Source organism: Akebia trifoliata, chromosome 1 (assembly GCF_017979445.1).
Source record: "Akebia trifoliata isolate Shusen 1 chromosome 1, ASM1797944v1, whole genome shotgun sequence".
Taxonomy (NCBI): Eukaryota; Viridiplantae; Streptophyta; class Magnoliopsida; order Ranunculales; family Lardizabalaceae; genus Akebia; species Akebia trifoliata.
This window is the reverse complement of record NC_141375.1, coordinates 20763599-20780237: the sequence shown is the minus strand read 5'-3', so window position 1 is coordinate 20780237 and position 16639 is coordinate 20763599. Positions and strand designations below refer to the sequence as shown.

At 39.2% G+C, this 16639-nt stretch overlaps 1 protein-coding gene across 2 annotated transcripts; it reads right to left on the bottom strand.

The window, feature by feature from the left end:
- Positions 1-3610: 3610 nt before the first annotated feature.
- On the bottom strand, positions 3611-15142 carry LOC147410891 (ribonuclease H2 subunit C-like protein). Of its 2 annotated transcripts, none has more exons than XM_086441316.1 (4): positions 14817-15142; positions 14631-14723; positions 5402-5500; positions 3611-3855 (listed from the first exon to the last, which is right to left on the bottom strand). In XM_086441316.1, exons 1-4 carry the CDS (start codon positions 14992-14994, stop codon positions 3848-3850), a joined length of 378 nt encoding a protein of 125 aa, XP_086297442.1. In that variant the 5' UTR covers positions 14995-15142; the 3' UTR covers positions 3611-3847. The 2 variants fall into 2 exon arrangements, with proteins under 2 accessions (XP_086297442.1, XP_086297431.1); XM_086441305.1 differs by having other exon boundaries at positions 5316-5500; positions 14817-15139.
- Positions 15143-16639: the final 1497 nt, after the last annotated feature.

The window sequence follows — 16639 nt, the reverse complement described above, 5'->3', positions numbered from 1 at the left end:
ACTACACGATCGTGATCAGCTTCTTAAGTTTCTAAAGGATAACCTCCATGCGGCTCAAAATTGGATAAAGATGAAAAGCAATCATCATCACACTGAAAAAAACATTTAACGTTGGTGATTGGATCTTCCTTAAACTTCAGCCCTATCGTCAAAACTCAATGGACAAAAGGGGAGCCATAAATTGGCTCCACGCTTCTATGGCCCATATCAAGTTCTAGCTGGCTTGGGATCAGTGGCATATAAGCTTGCACTACCGGAAGAATCAGGGATTCACCCAATTTTTCTAGTGTCCTTACTAGAAAAAAAAAAAAAAAAAGGAAATTGGTGATTTTGTTACCACAAGCCCAATCCAACCACCAATTGCCCATTTAAAAGCTCAAACTTAGCGTCCTATAAAAATTCTGAACCAATGTATTTTCAAAAGGCCGTATAAGGCAGTTACTAAGATTAGTAGGAAAGTCAAACTGAAGATGATGCTACATGGGAATTATATGATGACTTTGTGGCACGTTTTCTAGACTTTGAGACTTGAGGACAAGTCATTTTTTCAGTTGGGATGTATGGTTATGATCCTCACCATCATCCAGTGTGATGTTAGCATCTAGAGAGTCAATTAGTGTTTTCTAAGTCCAATAACAGTCTTGATATTTCTCTGATTCCATATTTAATTTTTATTCATTTCCTACTTTTCAGAATTTGTTAGTTTATTAGTCTGCTTCTGCTTTCTAGGAGATTAGTTAATCAAGTTGTTAGCTTCAGCCTATAAATTGTAACCTTCCTGGATATGAATGCAAGCATAATTTTCCAATAGTTTCCTTAGTTAGATAGCTAGTTCTAATTCAAAAAAGAGCACTCCCATCAGGTTTCGAGTCTGATCCGGTCCACTGATAGCCCTCAGTTTCATTTCCTGCATTTGGCTACTAACATAGAGAAATACTGCTTTTTGTTTAACCATCTTTTGTACTACTAACTACTAAGGGGCATTTATTTATAATACAAGATGTAGATGTTTGATTTAGTGATACCCCCAGAGGAGGTCTGCAATTACTGCCTCGACCCATTTTTTCACATTTTTTTATTGATAACTTCATATTTTGAAAGCTTTCTAACAGGGATGGATTTGTAGTAGATTACTTATATTGATTAATTTGCAGGTTTCTATATCAGGTAATAAATATGATAGGAAGCAATTCTTGTGGCATCAATCTGTTACAAACTAGGGACAAACCAAGGTAATTCAGTATTTCAGTCTAGATGACATTACACACAAACTATAGTGTTGTGTAGTATGTGGATTTAGCCTATGTTTGTAGTATGTGGAAATTTATATGAGAATAGATTTGTATAACAAGTTAATGATCATGTAATTGCATTTGCAGATAGCTATTCCCGACTTCTCTCATTTATGTTATGCTTCTCTTGAACATATGTTCATTACGTGTATCGTTGTAATAACTTCATACAATTCATAATTATTGTATAATAAAAAAATTACCAAATATATCATATTCTCAATGAAGTTTTGACAAATACCATTATTTTTTGCAGTAGTTTTCTCTGTTTTTTTTTTTTTTTTTTTTTTTAAGTGCAAGATCTTATTAAATAAAAAGAGAGGAGGATGAGAAGTCCTCCAAGAATACAAACTAAAAAGGAAGAAAAAGACAAAAGCAAAAAAATAAAAAAGGCTACACAAAGAACCACCCCACAAGACTGGGATGCAATTAAGCACAGTCCCAATTAAAGATAAAATCCTCGAAGAGCACCTCATCAAAGTCTTTGTTTCTCTTGCAGTAGTTTTCTCAAATCACATATAATTGCTTGTGCAAGCGAGTGATATAAAACCATACAACTTACATGTGCAGGACCCACTGGTATATATAGAATTAGCTCTTGGGCCGAACAACAACGCCTTTGATGATGAGCCCTCATTTCCATTGCCCTTCTTCGTATTCAACCAAAGAGAACTTCATTTCTCCCATTTCGTTAGGAGATGTTTCAAATTCTCCTACTTGAAGCTCATCCATTGTGTTTGAGGCTTGACCCAAAGAGTCTCCTTCCGTTCTAGTTTTTACCATTTGGGAGTTCGAGTCTAAGGTTAATCGGAACCTCTCAACTTTACCATAAATACGATGTACATTGTTCTCGGAGAGAGGTTCGACACATTGAACCTTCCTTGCACCTCGAGCCAACACACGTTGTAGAGCTCAGCCACTTCAACAAGTTCATTATAACTGTGAATATAATTATAAAATCAAACATTAGGAACAAAAGTAGACCTCATTTTATGTGATTCATTGGGAACATGTGCTGAAAATTGTAAAATTCCTATTTCAGGCATTGTTTATTTTCTGAAAACAATAAATCTACCATTTTGAAATTATAATATTTTGCATATGTAGGGGAAATTGTACTATTTTATAAACCAGATTTTTTCATTTAATGATTTACTAAAAATTATTTACTATTCTATAAAATAGTACTTTTTTTCCCCGCTTACGTGAAATGTTATAATTTCAACATTGACAGAGTAAATATTGCTCAAAAATTGTCTACTAAGGCATAAGACATCATAGATCGAGATAAATTCAGGCGCAAGGAAGCCCGGAGAGTGAGGTTATGGACCATAAATCTTCCACTATGGCAATACGAGAGTAAAGATCCCCAATAAAAAAAAAAAAACAAAAACAAAAAAGAGAGAAAAATGTACCCCATGTTGGTCCGTATGTTTCTTTGTGTCAAAATTCATATCTTTTGTTAGTATGTTTTTTATGTCAATTACCTATAAAGAATCCCTAGGACTGGTAAAAAAAACATGACTGAATCGAATGAACTATTGTTACTTTCGGTAACAATTTTCCGCTTCAAAGCTTTTTTTTCTTTTTTTGAATATGAGAGAGAGAGAGATTGTTTTATGGGTTTGATGGCCTAGCAAAAGAAGTTGGTAGTCTCCTTGCTATCTAATCACAAAATTCTCAGAATCTTTTCGAAAAACTCATAAAATTCTCGAAATAAGGGACTAGCCGATGAAATCAGTGAATTAATCTCTGAATATGGTAACATTTTTACCTTTAACCCTCAAGATTTTATTTTCAACACTCAAATCTCAAGATTAAGAAGTTGACAATGATTGATTTTGGTAAGAAACCCCCAGAATTCTCATTTTATATTCCCTAATTTTTCCAAATTTTATTTTTTAACCAAAAATTTCCAAATTCATTTGAATAACTGAATTGAACCCTCAGAATCTGAACTTCCTTACAATGTTCATCAACACATGTTTCTCAAGATTTATACTGTGTTAGGGATTTTCCCATTGCTTCATTATTCCCAATTAACTGACTTATATGTTGAACCCTATTCAGAAGAAATTAATTCATAACTGGAGTGTAATTTTTGTTTATTTTGCCGAAGATAGTGATCAAGGGGGCCATCATCAATGTTCGGTTTATTTACTTGCACATCAAAACAAGAATCCCTTTCTCATAAGATCATAGTGTTATTGCAATAATCAAGTTAATGTAGCTTCACCCACGCACAACTGTATGTTAAAACTAAAGAAAGATGCAAATAATCACAATTGTAGTAGTGGATGATCATATTGAAGTTCTTGCCATTCTTTGGTATAAATCTTACATAAAATCAATGATGACTAACGAAGAAACAAAAGCAGTTAGATAAATATTACTATCATAAGCATAAAACTTGAATCCAATTTTTTGAGTTTCCACCGAAGGCATACTTCTAGAGATTTAACTCAAACTGTATAACCTTTTTTCCTCTCAGTTGGGTCCATCATCATCTCCCCGTAGAAGTAGATGAAGCAGCCAAATCATCAGCACTGACGGGCCTATGTAACTGCAATCATACAGAGAAAACCATATAAATATGGCATTTGGTATCCACCAATGTTTCTCATTAGAAATCTAGAATGGAATGCTCACTAGTGTTCTATTCTTGTTTTTACCTACAAAGGAATTACGATGGATCGTGGATGGAGATAGTCAGGGCAGATGTGAACTCTCTCTCTAAATAAAAAGACTGCTTTGCAAAGAGTGGAATGGAGGACTAGGATTTGTTTAGCCAACTAAAAAACTTTGGTGTAAGGCTTTGTTGGTGGTGGTGGTGGTGGTGGTGGTGGTGTTGATTAGGAAAGAAGAAAACAGGAATTGGAATAGATACAAAAACACTTAGGACAGGAACCAAGGATTGTCGTAGAGATTGTCATGTGTGTTGATTTCTCCCCATGCATGTATATGTAAACCAACCCAATATATTTATGCACGTGTACTCTGATCCATTAATATCTACGTGTCGAACTAAAATGCCTAGGAGATATGACCAAGTTAAAAGCATTTCAAAAGATTAGATACGTTAAGCACATAATTTGGCTAATAATATTTGCTAATGCAAAAATCTATGGAAAACAAGTAATATATACAAGGGTCAGGATCCCTTGACTCCTAAGAATGACTCTTGAAAAAAAAGACACATGATCCCAACCCTTTAAATGCAAAATCCAATGGTTGAGATTTATCCTTGGGATAAGTATCTCCGAGATTTGTATTATCAAGATACTCATAAATCTCAACCTTGGGATTTTGTGTTTAAAGGGTTGGGATCATGTGTTTTTTTCATGAGTCATTCTTAGGAGTCAACGGATCTCAACCCTATATGCGTATATATATATATATATATATATATAGAGAGAGAGAGAGAGAGAGAGAGAGAGAGAGAGAGAGAGAGAGAGAAAGGCACAACACAACCAGGTAATGAGATTGACTAGAGGCACATGATATATATATATATATATATATATAGAGAGAGAGAGAGAGAGAGAGAGAGAGAGGCACAACACAACCAGGTAATGAGATTGACTAGAGGCACATGATGCATGATATGCTCATGCATTTCACACATGCAAACACCCATCCCTACACACCCACCTGCCTTAGTATGTATTTTTTAATGTACTAAACATGCAAATAAAACTGCTTACCACACACAAACATACGTGTGCAGGCCCATCCGTCCACCCACCCGCCTTAGGGCAGGGAAGCACAGGGCGTTATAACCTAAAATCAGTGTACAGCCCATGTGATATATTGCAATTGGCCCTTCACTGGGACTACTGTGGAAACCCCGAGAGATGGGCCAACCTAGCGTTGTATAGCTCAGCGAGAGGGTTCTACTGCCCTCTGCTACATATAAAAGACAGACGCAAATGCACGTGTACTTACACAACCCACACACACACACCACCCTCCCACACATGCACACAGAAAAAAAAAACTCTTGTGCGTTCAGCGTAAACTTACTGCACTTGCTACTGAAAACCAGTGAAAACAACGCAAGAAAGGATCATTGTGTGAAGGGAGATTGTCATGATTCCAATATGTTATACTTTGAAATCTTGCGCGCTTCTCCCAACAGTTGAAATTCTCTTCAGAGATCTTGGTGGCTTTTCTTTTCCCAGGATTTTTCTTCTTTCCCAAGACAAAACCTGACAAGCGGCACGAAAAAAGAAGTTATAGAAAAATCAGTATGTGATGTAACCAGCAATAAGACGTCCAAATTTTGCAGTTTGATGCATATATGTTACACAAGAAGTCAAAAAGACAAACTATGTTGAAGAGGAGCATGTATGTTTGAGGGTCCCATTACACCAGTTAATCCCAGAACTTGTGTTTTAATAGTCAAGCTCTAGACAGATGACCAGAACCATTTACAAAAATATTCCAGGGTATGATTAGGAAGAACCAAGAAAAAAAAAAACATTAATGTACCGCTCTCAGATGTTAGTAAGCATAACCAAATATCAACTTAGGTCTAGTCCCAATTTTTCTATCATATTCTAGTGCCTCAACCTCAGGGTTGGCTCCTCATCATAAATTTGGTCACTCATCCACCATGCACCTTTTTCATCTATTGATTGATTTGTGGTTTTTAAGCATGAGAGGCCTTTGGAAGTGTTATTTGGTATTGTGTACCTCAAACTGTTATTTGGTTTGTTGGATTGTTGTGTGGCTGTTTGTAAGTCAAACTAAGTAGAAGTGTTCTATTGTTTCTTATTGCACCCAACATAGTAAGGATAAGGCATAGATGATGATGCAATCCCGTTTATTGATTACATGGATTCCCTCAGCTATCAAGAAAGCTTTGCAACAATACTCCCTATTTCACCCAATATGCAAATAGAATTAGAAGACTCTTACGGATCACAAGGTTCATCTTAACCTTTTTTTTTTTTTTTTTTTTTTTTGCTTATCATGGGTATCCCCACCCTTCTGGTGAGACTACTCCCACGGTCACACGCACCGCCCCCTCGGAAAGTCTTACGTGTAACTGGTTGAGTCAAGGGTCAACCAGACCCTGGATGGTGGCCCCAAGGAATTCATTGCTTCGTGGGGTTTGAACACTTGACCCATTCTTCCTGAGGAGTTTATCAAGGCTCGGCTTGCTACTAGGCCAACCGCTTGGGGTTAAGGTTCATCTTAACTTAAGACACTACAAACCATCAATAACACTTGGCCTACCAAGGGCCATCATCACCGAATCCTTATCCCAAAAATTTGGGATGGGTTCAATGAACCTTGTTCTTTCATTCAGTTTTGTCAAGAACCACGTCGTTTGTTATATTGCAAGTGTGTTAGTATCTACTTTACTACCTCTATCCACGTTTTCCTACTTTTGTAAAAGAGGATCTTAAAGATTGATGTGACTAACAATTTGTGTGTCAGTAAGGATGGATGCTTCTAAATTGTTAAGTGACCAATGAACCCCAATCAAACAAAGAGAAAATTTTACAGGAAGGCAATAAGACCAACTATGCATTATGGAGATTTTTTACTTTTAAGCATAGGTAATATAATTATAATAGCAAAAGTAATATCAAAAGAAGCTACCCAAGAGGTCAAGATGACCTAACGAGGAAGATTAAAAAGAAGAAAAAAACAGATGGAGAAGAGTAATGCCACCCGTCCAAAATGTTAGGCATCCCAAATTATTTCCCGCAAATCACACATCCCCTTCTCTTTCTTTCCTTCCTATTTCATCCAACATATAAAGACAATTAAAAGACTCTTATGGATAACAAGGCACTTATAAACTTACTAACTGTGAACCATCTACAAGACTTGTCTTACCTGTAGCCATCTATTTCAAAATAGATTGCCAGTTTTGAACTTGATACCAAACATACAATGAGTCGAGTCTCTTGATAAAAATCCAATTTAAGTTCCTTCATCTTTACATACCTCATCCTACAACTACTGTTAAATAAGTCCTTAGGGTTATTTTAGTCTTTTCCCTTTGCTGTTTATCTTATGTAATTCTAATATAGCCTAATTAGGGCTAATTAATTATAATCTTAATCTTCTCTCTATTTTTGAACTTGGTATCAGAGCCTGCGACCTTAATCGAACTTGAACTCCTTCTTCCTCTACAAACTCAATCGACTCATTCTTCCTTGGAAACAAAAACCCTACATCACTCGTCTTCAACCTATATCACCCCTACGGGGGTTATTTGTTGCTGAAAAGCCCATGCGATAGGGAGTCAACTTGATTCAAAGGCTGCGATCAGGCTATACTCACAGCAACGATGCTGTTTAAGTCGTGTGACACCTCTAATGGCTGTAGTGAAGTCGTGCGACGCCTCTAGTGGCTGTAGTGAAGTCGTGCGACGCCGTTGGTGGCTGTAGTGAAATCGTGCGACGCCTCTGGTGGCTCTAGTGAAGTCGTACGACGCCTCTGGTGACTCTAGTGAAGTCGTACGACGCCTCTGGTGACTGTATTGAAGTCGTGCGACGCCTTTGGTGGCTGTATTGAGGTCGTGCGACACCTATCGGAGTAGCCTGGACATCTGAAACACAGCAGGTGGTTTGTTTAAGTTTTTTCAACACAACAAGTTGCTGTTCTGACCTGTACGACTCATCAGTTGGTTGTGTTTTTAATTGTTTAACTCACGTAGTGGTTATAAGAGGGTGCCGGCAGTGTTTCGAACACCTATGAAGTTTTTTCGATCACATTAGAGTGCTGTTTGAGGCTGTTCTCCCACCTATCTTGCTCATTGATTACCTATACTTGCGGTAATGATTAATTGGATCACCCACAACAGTATTTAATCAGCCCTTATAGCTTTTTTGATAGTGCATTGTCACCTTTAGGGTGCTGCGATCACTTTATCCTAGGGAGTTATGCTCTCATCTTCTTGAACTCTCTTCAAACCAAAGTACTCGGATTATTTGATGACCTCTGAGTCATCCTCTTCCTCGATCATTGGTACTAGTAATGGGCCGAGTGGTTTTCCATCTCATTCAACCGACTTTCCCAGCATTCAAATCACTACCGTGAAATTAGATGGTCCTAACTATCTTCTGTGGGCACGATCGGTTGAAATGTTCATTGGTGGAAAAGGGAAGATCGGTTATCTCACAGGGGCGGACAAACAACCTACACAGACCGACAGTTCTTACTCCCAGTGGTTTGCTAATGATTCTATGGTCCATTCTTGGCTGGTTTCATCGATGCAACCACACATTGTAGCCGGTTTTATGTTCTCCTCGACAACAAAGTAGATATGGGATTCCGCAAAGAGTATTTACTCGCAACGTCAAAACAATATCTGAATTTTTAACCTAGAGCGTGAGATTTCTCGACTCTCACAGGGTGACTCTTCTGTTACTACCTATATATCACAACTACGTGCTCGGTGGGAAGAGTTGATATTTTATTCTTCGTATTACTCTTGGAAGGACCCTCTTGATGAGACATTATATGCGTCAATTCTGGACAAGAATCGGGTTTTTCAATTTCGAGCTAGTCTCCGGGATGAGTTTGAGTATGCGAGAGTTCATTTATTGGGAATGGATCATTTTCCTTCCCTACAGACTGCGTATTCCTATGTCTTGACTAATGAGAGTTGTCACGCAGCTGTCATACCCCTTTCTTCGGGAGATCACTCCGCTATGCTTGCTCGTCTACCTTCTTCACAGTCCCCCAGTGGGTCTCTGCCTACCCGTCAGCAACATAAGTGTTTTCATTGTGAAAAATTGGGTCATGTGAAGGCTCGCTGTTATGCACTTCATGGTCGTCCTAACCAGCATCGTCAACAATCTCGATGGTCTTCAGTTCATGTAGTTTCTCAGCAAACGAATGATTTAGCACCTCCTTCAGCTACTACCTCCTCGTCGGATTCGGTATCTCTGTCCCAAGCCGAGCTTGACAAGTTCAGAAAATTCTTCAATCAGATAGAGACCTCATCTCAGCCAGTTTCTACCTTCGCTCACTCAGGTACCTTTGCATCTGCACACAGTGTTTCTACCACTTCCTCCATCTCCACCCCCCGTCAGTTCGTCTTCTCCTCCATTGCAGGTTTACTCTCGACGTCCCCGCGATACTACCATCACTTCTATGTCCGATCAGCTCGCCTCCTCGCCTCCAGCTCCGCCTCCGTCTGTTCCCTGTGATAATTGTCCTATTGCCATTCGTAAGGGTAAGCGTACTTGTACTTATCCCATTTCAAATTATATATCTGATTCTGCACTATCACCCTCCTATCGGAGTTTTCTTGCTTCTGTTTCCGCTGTTTCTCTTCCTACTACTGTTGCAAATGCTATTGCTCATCCTGAGTGGCGCGCAGCTATGATTGATGAGTTGACTGCTCTTGACAAGACTCAAACTTGGGACATTGTTCCTCTTCCGCCTGGACGGAAAGCTGTGGGTTGTCGTTGGGTCTTCACGCTTAAGCATAATCCGGACAGTTCCATTGCTCGTTATAAGGCCCATCTGGTCGCCAAAGGTTATGCTCAGACTTATGGGATTGATTATCAGGAAACTTTTGCTCCGGTTGCCACAATGACCACCATTCGTATTCTCCTTTCTGTTACTGCTATCCGAGGATGGCCTCTCTTTCAGTTAGATGTCAAGAATGTTTTTCTCAATGGTGATCTTCAGGAAGAAGTCTATATGGTCCAACCTCCTGGGTTTCTTCCTTCTGCTTCTCCTGCACATGTTTGTCATCTTCGCCGGTCCCTTTATGGTCTGAAGCAGTCTCCTCGTGCTTGGTCTGAGCGCTTCACTAAGGCCATGCATCAGTTTGGTTTCCATCAGAGTTCTACTGATCACACCTTGTTCTTGCGTCACTCCCAAGGCAAAACTGTTGCTCTGATTGTGTATGTGGATGATATTGTTCTTACTGGAGATGATGCCGATGGCCTTACCGATGTCAAAACTTACTTAGGACGTCAATTTGATATTAAGGACCTTGGCCATCTTCGCTATTTTCTGGGTATTGAGGTTGCCTGGTCTAAGTCTGGTATATTTATTTCTCAGCGTAAGTATGCTCTTGATTTACTCAATGCCTTTGGTCAGCTTGGATCTCGTCCAGCTGATACTCCTATTGAGCAGAATCACAGGTTGACTGATTCTGAGGGGGAGTGTGTGTCAGATATTGGCCAATATCAACGTCTTGTGGGAAAGTTGATCTACTTGTCTATGACTCGCCCTGACATTGCCTATGTTGTTAGTGTTGTAAGTCAGTTTATGCATTCGCCTCGAACATCTCATCTTGCTGTTGTTTATCGTATCTTAGATATCTTAAGGGATGTCCTAGTCGAGGTATTTTATTCAACAATCATGGTCATCTTCGCATTGAGGCATGGACAGATGCAGATTATGCTGGTTCAGTGACTGATAGAAGGTCTACTTCTGGTATTGTACTAAAGTTAGTGGTAACTTGGTAACTTGGCGTAGTAAGAAGCAGGATGTGGTTTCTCGGTCGAGTGCTGAATCAGAATACAGAGCTATGGCACTTGGAGTATGCGAGTTGTTGTGACTCAAAATCTTACTAGCTGATTTATGTCTTCCTGTGCCGGTCCCCTTCTTACTATATTGCGATAATAAATCAGTTATTAACATAGCTGCAAATCCGGTTCAGCATGACAGAACAAAACACATAGAAGTTGATCGTCATTTCATTAGAGAAAAGATAGTTTCTGGACAAATTTGTACTCCCTTTGTTCCTACCTCTCAACAACTTGTTGATGTTCTTACTAAAGGTGTTAGTAAAACTTCCTTTGAAGATGTCTTGTCCAAGTTGGGCATTGTTGATATCCACGCACCAACTTGAGGGAGAGTGTTAAATAAGTCCTTAGGGTTATTTTAGTCTTTTCCCTTTTCTGTTTATCTTATGTAATTCTTATATAGCCTAATTAGGGCTAATTAATTATAATCTTAATCTTCTCTCTGTTTTTGAACTACTACAAACTACAATTTATTAAGGGGGGTCCTTTAGAGAAGTACTCCAACCCAATTCTTTTCTAGATTCGCACAATAGGATCATGAAAATTTTGGCATTACTCATGTGTACATTGAAAGGACATCCCTTGGATTGGCAACAACTATTTTGCACAGTTCCAAATGGTCCTCACAGTGCAAAAAAGAACATCCTATTGGGCAGACAAAAAGGAATTAAAGCAACAGTGCACAACTAACAAGGGGAAAATGCACACTCAAATAAATTATGATCATCCAAAACAAAATCATTCAGTTTGCATCTATTCCCAGCAATGTTCTTATATGTGGTTGTTTGGATTGATGACCATATAGCCGCATGTTGACATCCACATTACTATTACACCTCCATAGCTCGTGAATTTAGAAATTTGAACAACAAAGAAATGAACCAAAGATAACATACCAAGTGAGCATCTCGCTTATGGTCACCTAAGCTCCCTGTCATCAGATCTCCATATAGTGGTTGGCGGCTAAGATGCCTAAGGAGGCACTTGGCAATAGCCTTCAACAAAATGATTTCCTATCTTCCGCGTCCCTTATTTTCTTTAGTCATCACAAATTTCCACTTTTTAAAAGAAGTAAAACAAAGATTAGCCTACAAGGCAGAAAAATGGACATCTCCATTGGTCGCCTTATATTAGGGGAATGCTAGACATTAGCAACCTCTAATACCATGCCTTTTTTCATAAAAGCCCCTAAAAATCAATCATCTATCCCCTAATGACAAAGGTAGGGACTTTATTGTCATGAGCAATGAAATTTTATAAATGACTTTGTGAGGCTTAGTTTTCAAAATGTCGTCATTGCACTATGACAATAAAGCACTTGTCTCCTTGTCACTACAAAACATAAAATGATAACTTTTTACGGGATTTTATGAAGAAAAAAAACATGATATTGGAGGTTGCTAACCCCAGTGCTTGCATTGGAAGTTAGTAATAAGTCAAGGGATTTCCTTCTAACTAGTGGCTGAGAGTAAGCAAGCTACCTTCATTCAACAGATTTGTGGTTGAGTCAGCTCCGAAAACGTAAGTGCGCTCCTGCGCACGTAGGCCAGAACATGACTACACTCCACTATAAAGGAGTAGGCTGAAAAGCCGTAGTGCGCTAGTAGCAAGCTCCGGCTTTTCAGCCTCCGTTTGCTGGTTCAGAGCTAGCACTAAAAAAGCTACTCCAAGAGCACTCATCCATAAACCGGTCACTGGCACTCAAAATATTAAGAGATGTAACCAACGGAAATAGCAAGCCCGAAGATTTGGGACCAGAAGCGGTTAGCAGTGACCCATAGGTCTCTTCAGCGGTGAAAAGCAAAAGCACGGAATGTAACCATCTTCGAATTCAGTCTTCTCTACAGTAGCACCATGAATAGCGCATAGCGGAGCAGCGCCCAGGAGGCAAGCAACTCCCATCATATGAAATGGGTTCAACGTCCAATTATTCAAACAAGAAGAGGATGATTTTAATTTGGATTCAAAAAAATAAAAAAAGAAAAAAGCTGCAAGACCGGTGCAAAAAACCGAAAGCCCTTCTTTGAAGTTCCTCCCAGATACATGGCTTACATACCCGGCTCAACATTCTTGGAAAACAATCGAATCGAGGGTCAATGTAATATGACTTGGCCATTCAATCTTGTGAAATAATCGAGACCGAAATTGGAGAAGGAGATACGAACGGAGAGGAATAACCAATCGATAAAGGAACATGAAACCATTCTGTTTCAATAGAGGTACGGAAAATGGTTAGGGGCAATGAGGTAGGTGAAGTGGTTGGATTTTGCGAGCTGTTCCAACCACTGCTGGATGTGATTCCAAGAGCCGAACGAGAATGAATACCACACAGAAGAGTCAAGACCGGGCTCCCTAATGGAATGTTTAACCGATCCATTCCGGATCGATCGAATTGGTACGGAAGTTGTAACATGGGAAAACCACGGAAAACACGACTTATTTGAATAACCCGGTGACCTACCAATTGTAGAAGTAGGATCTTTGGCAAGCAATAAGCACTTAAATAATACAATTCGAGTGTACCATCTTCTTTCTCATTTCGAGGAAAAGGTTCGGGAGGAAAAGGAAACAACGGAGGGATCCGAATCGGACCTAAATGGGAATGACATGAAAAGTGTTTTTCAAAACCTATCATTAAGGGCGTTACGACGATATACGAGAGGAATGGATAAAAACTCGTGATTGGTGTGGAGGGGAAGATCTGTTTATGAAATAGTTCAAGAAAAAAGAGTCGTCTCATTTCCTTACTTCTTCGTTCCTTCTAATTCATTCACTTCAAGACTGGTTCTGAACTGTCCACCGTACTACTTTTCGGTGCGGCCACTAAAGAATTGCTTATACACTAAACAGCAGCTTATATACGCTTACTAAAATACTGACTTTCTTATGTGGGGCCAGCGTGAAACTAAGAAAGAGAGATGTGCCTAAGGGAGCCGCACTGCCGCACTCCATACACAACTGGGGAAGCGATTCGTAAATTACTGGTTGCAAAATGCTCCACCCCGGCTCACCTGCCTCTGAAGCGGAAACGCCTGCCTTGTTGTTCGGGAATAACCTTTTTCTTAGGTCGGGAGAATGAATGAGCTTGCTTGCAACCGGCCGTCATCATCTATACAGCCGTTTCACTGCCCGACTTAGGAAAGGACCAAAATTTGGATCGGTAGATAGATAGATAGGTGAATTTACTTATTTGTTGTTCGTGAATAAAATGTCCATAATAGCGCATTTCGAACAATTTGGGAACCATATCATATGCTGGAGGGGCAGGAATCATTATTCCTTTAGAGAATTGGAGCTTGATCTTGCCCGCGAGGGGGAAAATCAAGGATAAAAACGAATCGGAGCAGATTATATGCAAAATGCTCCTGACTGGCCTTATCTGGTAAAGGGGGTTCGAGTCGATAAAATCCTACCATACCATTCGACGGTTTCGGAGTTCAATGAGTTGCGGCAGGTTACGAGGATTCAAGCTCGGCTGGTGGCAGGAAATGCAATTGATCAGGTAGGGCATCCGTTTACGGCGTGGGTGGGATCAGCATACATTTCAGGGTAATAATTGTATCATTTTTTTCTATGTCCCCAATTATGATTTATTGTCACAGTCCTTTAATTAGAAAGTAGAACCAATCCATCGTTCCAACAGCTCAAACATTGGAATCAGCTTAAGAGTACACAATTCAAGCCAAAGAAAGGAATAATATGAATGGTAGACCATAGACCAATTTCCACCACCCTTTCTGCAATATTCTATTATCTTCTACACTTTGACCTTCAATGCTACTCATTTTAAACATAATTAACCTCAGAGAAAGAGAAGCAAAGAACATACCACCATACCCTTCCGGAAGGGAAATCTCCGTCCCCTGCAACTTTCTTCCTCTAAAGCAAGCTTCTTCCACATCTAAACCGTCGATTTCGATGCCTATTTGAGAAAGATAAGATTTTGGTGAGGCTAAATGAATCATTGAGAACTCAAATTGAAGATCAAAATAGAAGAACGAAAGAAGAAATCTACCAGTCTTTTTGGGTTTGAAGTAGTGAGAGACAGAACAAGGGCCATTGTGTTTGATGCAGCAGGGGAGCTGATGAATCTGACCAGTGAGATCGATGAAGATTTCACCATTTGAGCGAAGATCGATGCTTCCAGTGATTCCGTTTTTCGGATTGTCGCTCGAATCTCTGTCTTCCTCCATAGATCAGACGTCCAAAACCCTAACCCAAATTTGATTTTGTGAGTCCGTTGGGCCACTATTTTTCCCGCCCTTTTTAGTTTATGAGACATCCGTTATTGGGAGCTCCATATCATTCCAATGGCCAATGTCGTACTCTCCGGCTTTTATGGAAAATAAAATAAAATAAAGTGAGGGATGGTGTGGATTGACTTTTTTAAACGCTTGTGACTCTTGTGGGAGCCAAAAGCAAGTTAAGGGTATTTGGATAAAGGTGACGGTTCGAGGGACGTGTTAGAAATCGTCTGAGAAACCCATGTTTCTCAGACGTTGGATTAAGAGAAACTGACGGCTAAGAACGTGTTAGACGTCAATTCCAAAGAGTTTATGTATTTTTATAAAAGTCCCTCATTTTTTATTTTTTATTTTAACTAAAGAAAATAACTCTGTTTTCCTTTCACTCTCAACGAATCCTTCGTTTCCTTCGAACATTCCAGCTCTCTCTTCCATCTCTCTCGATCTGTAGAAGACTCAAGGAACCTGAACTCTCTCTCGATCTGTCTCTTGATCGATCGACCTTGATCAAACAAGTATCAAGCTCTCTTTCTCAACCACCCACTCAAATCAATAAGCAGTAGATTTATATAGGATTCGAAAGAAAAAATCAGAGACAAAGAGAACAAAACAGGGCACCATGTAATTATATATCTAAGAAGGAGAATATAACAACACCAACCCACCACCACCACTACCCAAAAAAAAAAAAAAAAATCTATCTTTTACCGTTTATGTGCCACTGTCCCCACCTCATTTTCACTAGCTTCTATAGAAACTCCAAACTGATTGTAACTTACAAGGTTGAAGGTGAAAAGTTGATGATAAATACAACAAGGTCCACTAGATCCTTATAGACCCATTGATCGCTTCAACTAGAGAGATGCAATCCTATATTTGAATATGAAAATTATGTATACTTACAACGATAAATTAAGTAATGGGTTGTTTGAGTATTTGATCTATATTTTATCTTGGTATGGATGCTTCAACGAACTATTTGATGCTGAACTAGAAAAACTGTAAGACTTGGTGGAGGTGTCTATAGGTTCGTTTGATGCTGATGAAGCCGTAACAAAAGACATGGTGCTGGTATTTGGGTTCATTACGCTAGCATTTAGAAATGGAGGTTGCATTGGCAAAGGAATCTTGCAATCTTTATCGATTAACATTTGCAGCACTTCAACCATATCTGGCCTTAATGAAATCGACGCCTGTATGCATAAAAACCCAATTTGGAGGACGTTCGATACCTCCGTAACTGGAAAATTTCCCATCAAGGATGGGTCAATAGAGAGAGAGATCGGCTTCCTTGAGTCTTCTATAGATCAAACGAGAGAAAAGAGAGAGCTGGAGTGTTCAAAGGAAATGAAGGGTTCATTGAGAGTGAGAGGGAAACAAAGTTATTTCCTTAAACAATTTCTCTCTATTGGATTTAATTAAAAAAAAATGAGGGACTTTTATAAAATTACATAAATTCTTTGGAATTGATGTCTGACGCGTTCTCAGTCGTCGGTTTCCTTTAATCCAACGTCTAAGAAACATGGGTTTCTCAGATGGTTTCTAACACGTCCCTTGAACCGCTCCCTTGGATAAATAACTAATGAAAAGAACT

Excerpts from the sequence above, each read along its gene's own strand:
- LOC147410891 (XM_086441305.1), bottom strand. The coding sequence starts at position 14,994 with ATGGAGGAAGACAGAGATTCGAGCGACAATCCGAAAAACGGAATCACT. Across the intron at positions 14,724-14,816 it reads CTTCAAACCCAAAAAGACTG|GCATCGAAATCGACGGTTTA; the intron begins GTAGATTTCTTC and ends TTTCTCAAATAG. Across the intron at positions 5,501-14,630 it reads CCTTCCGGAAGGGTATGGTG|GTTTTGTCTTGGGAAAGAAG; the intron begins GTATGTTCTTTG and ends GCCGCTTGTCAG.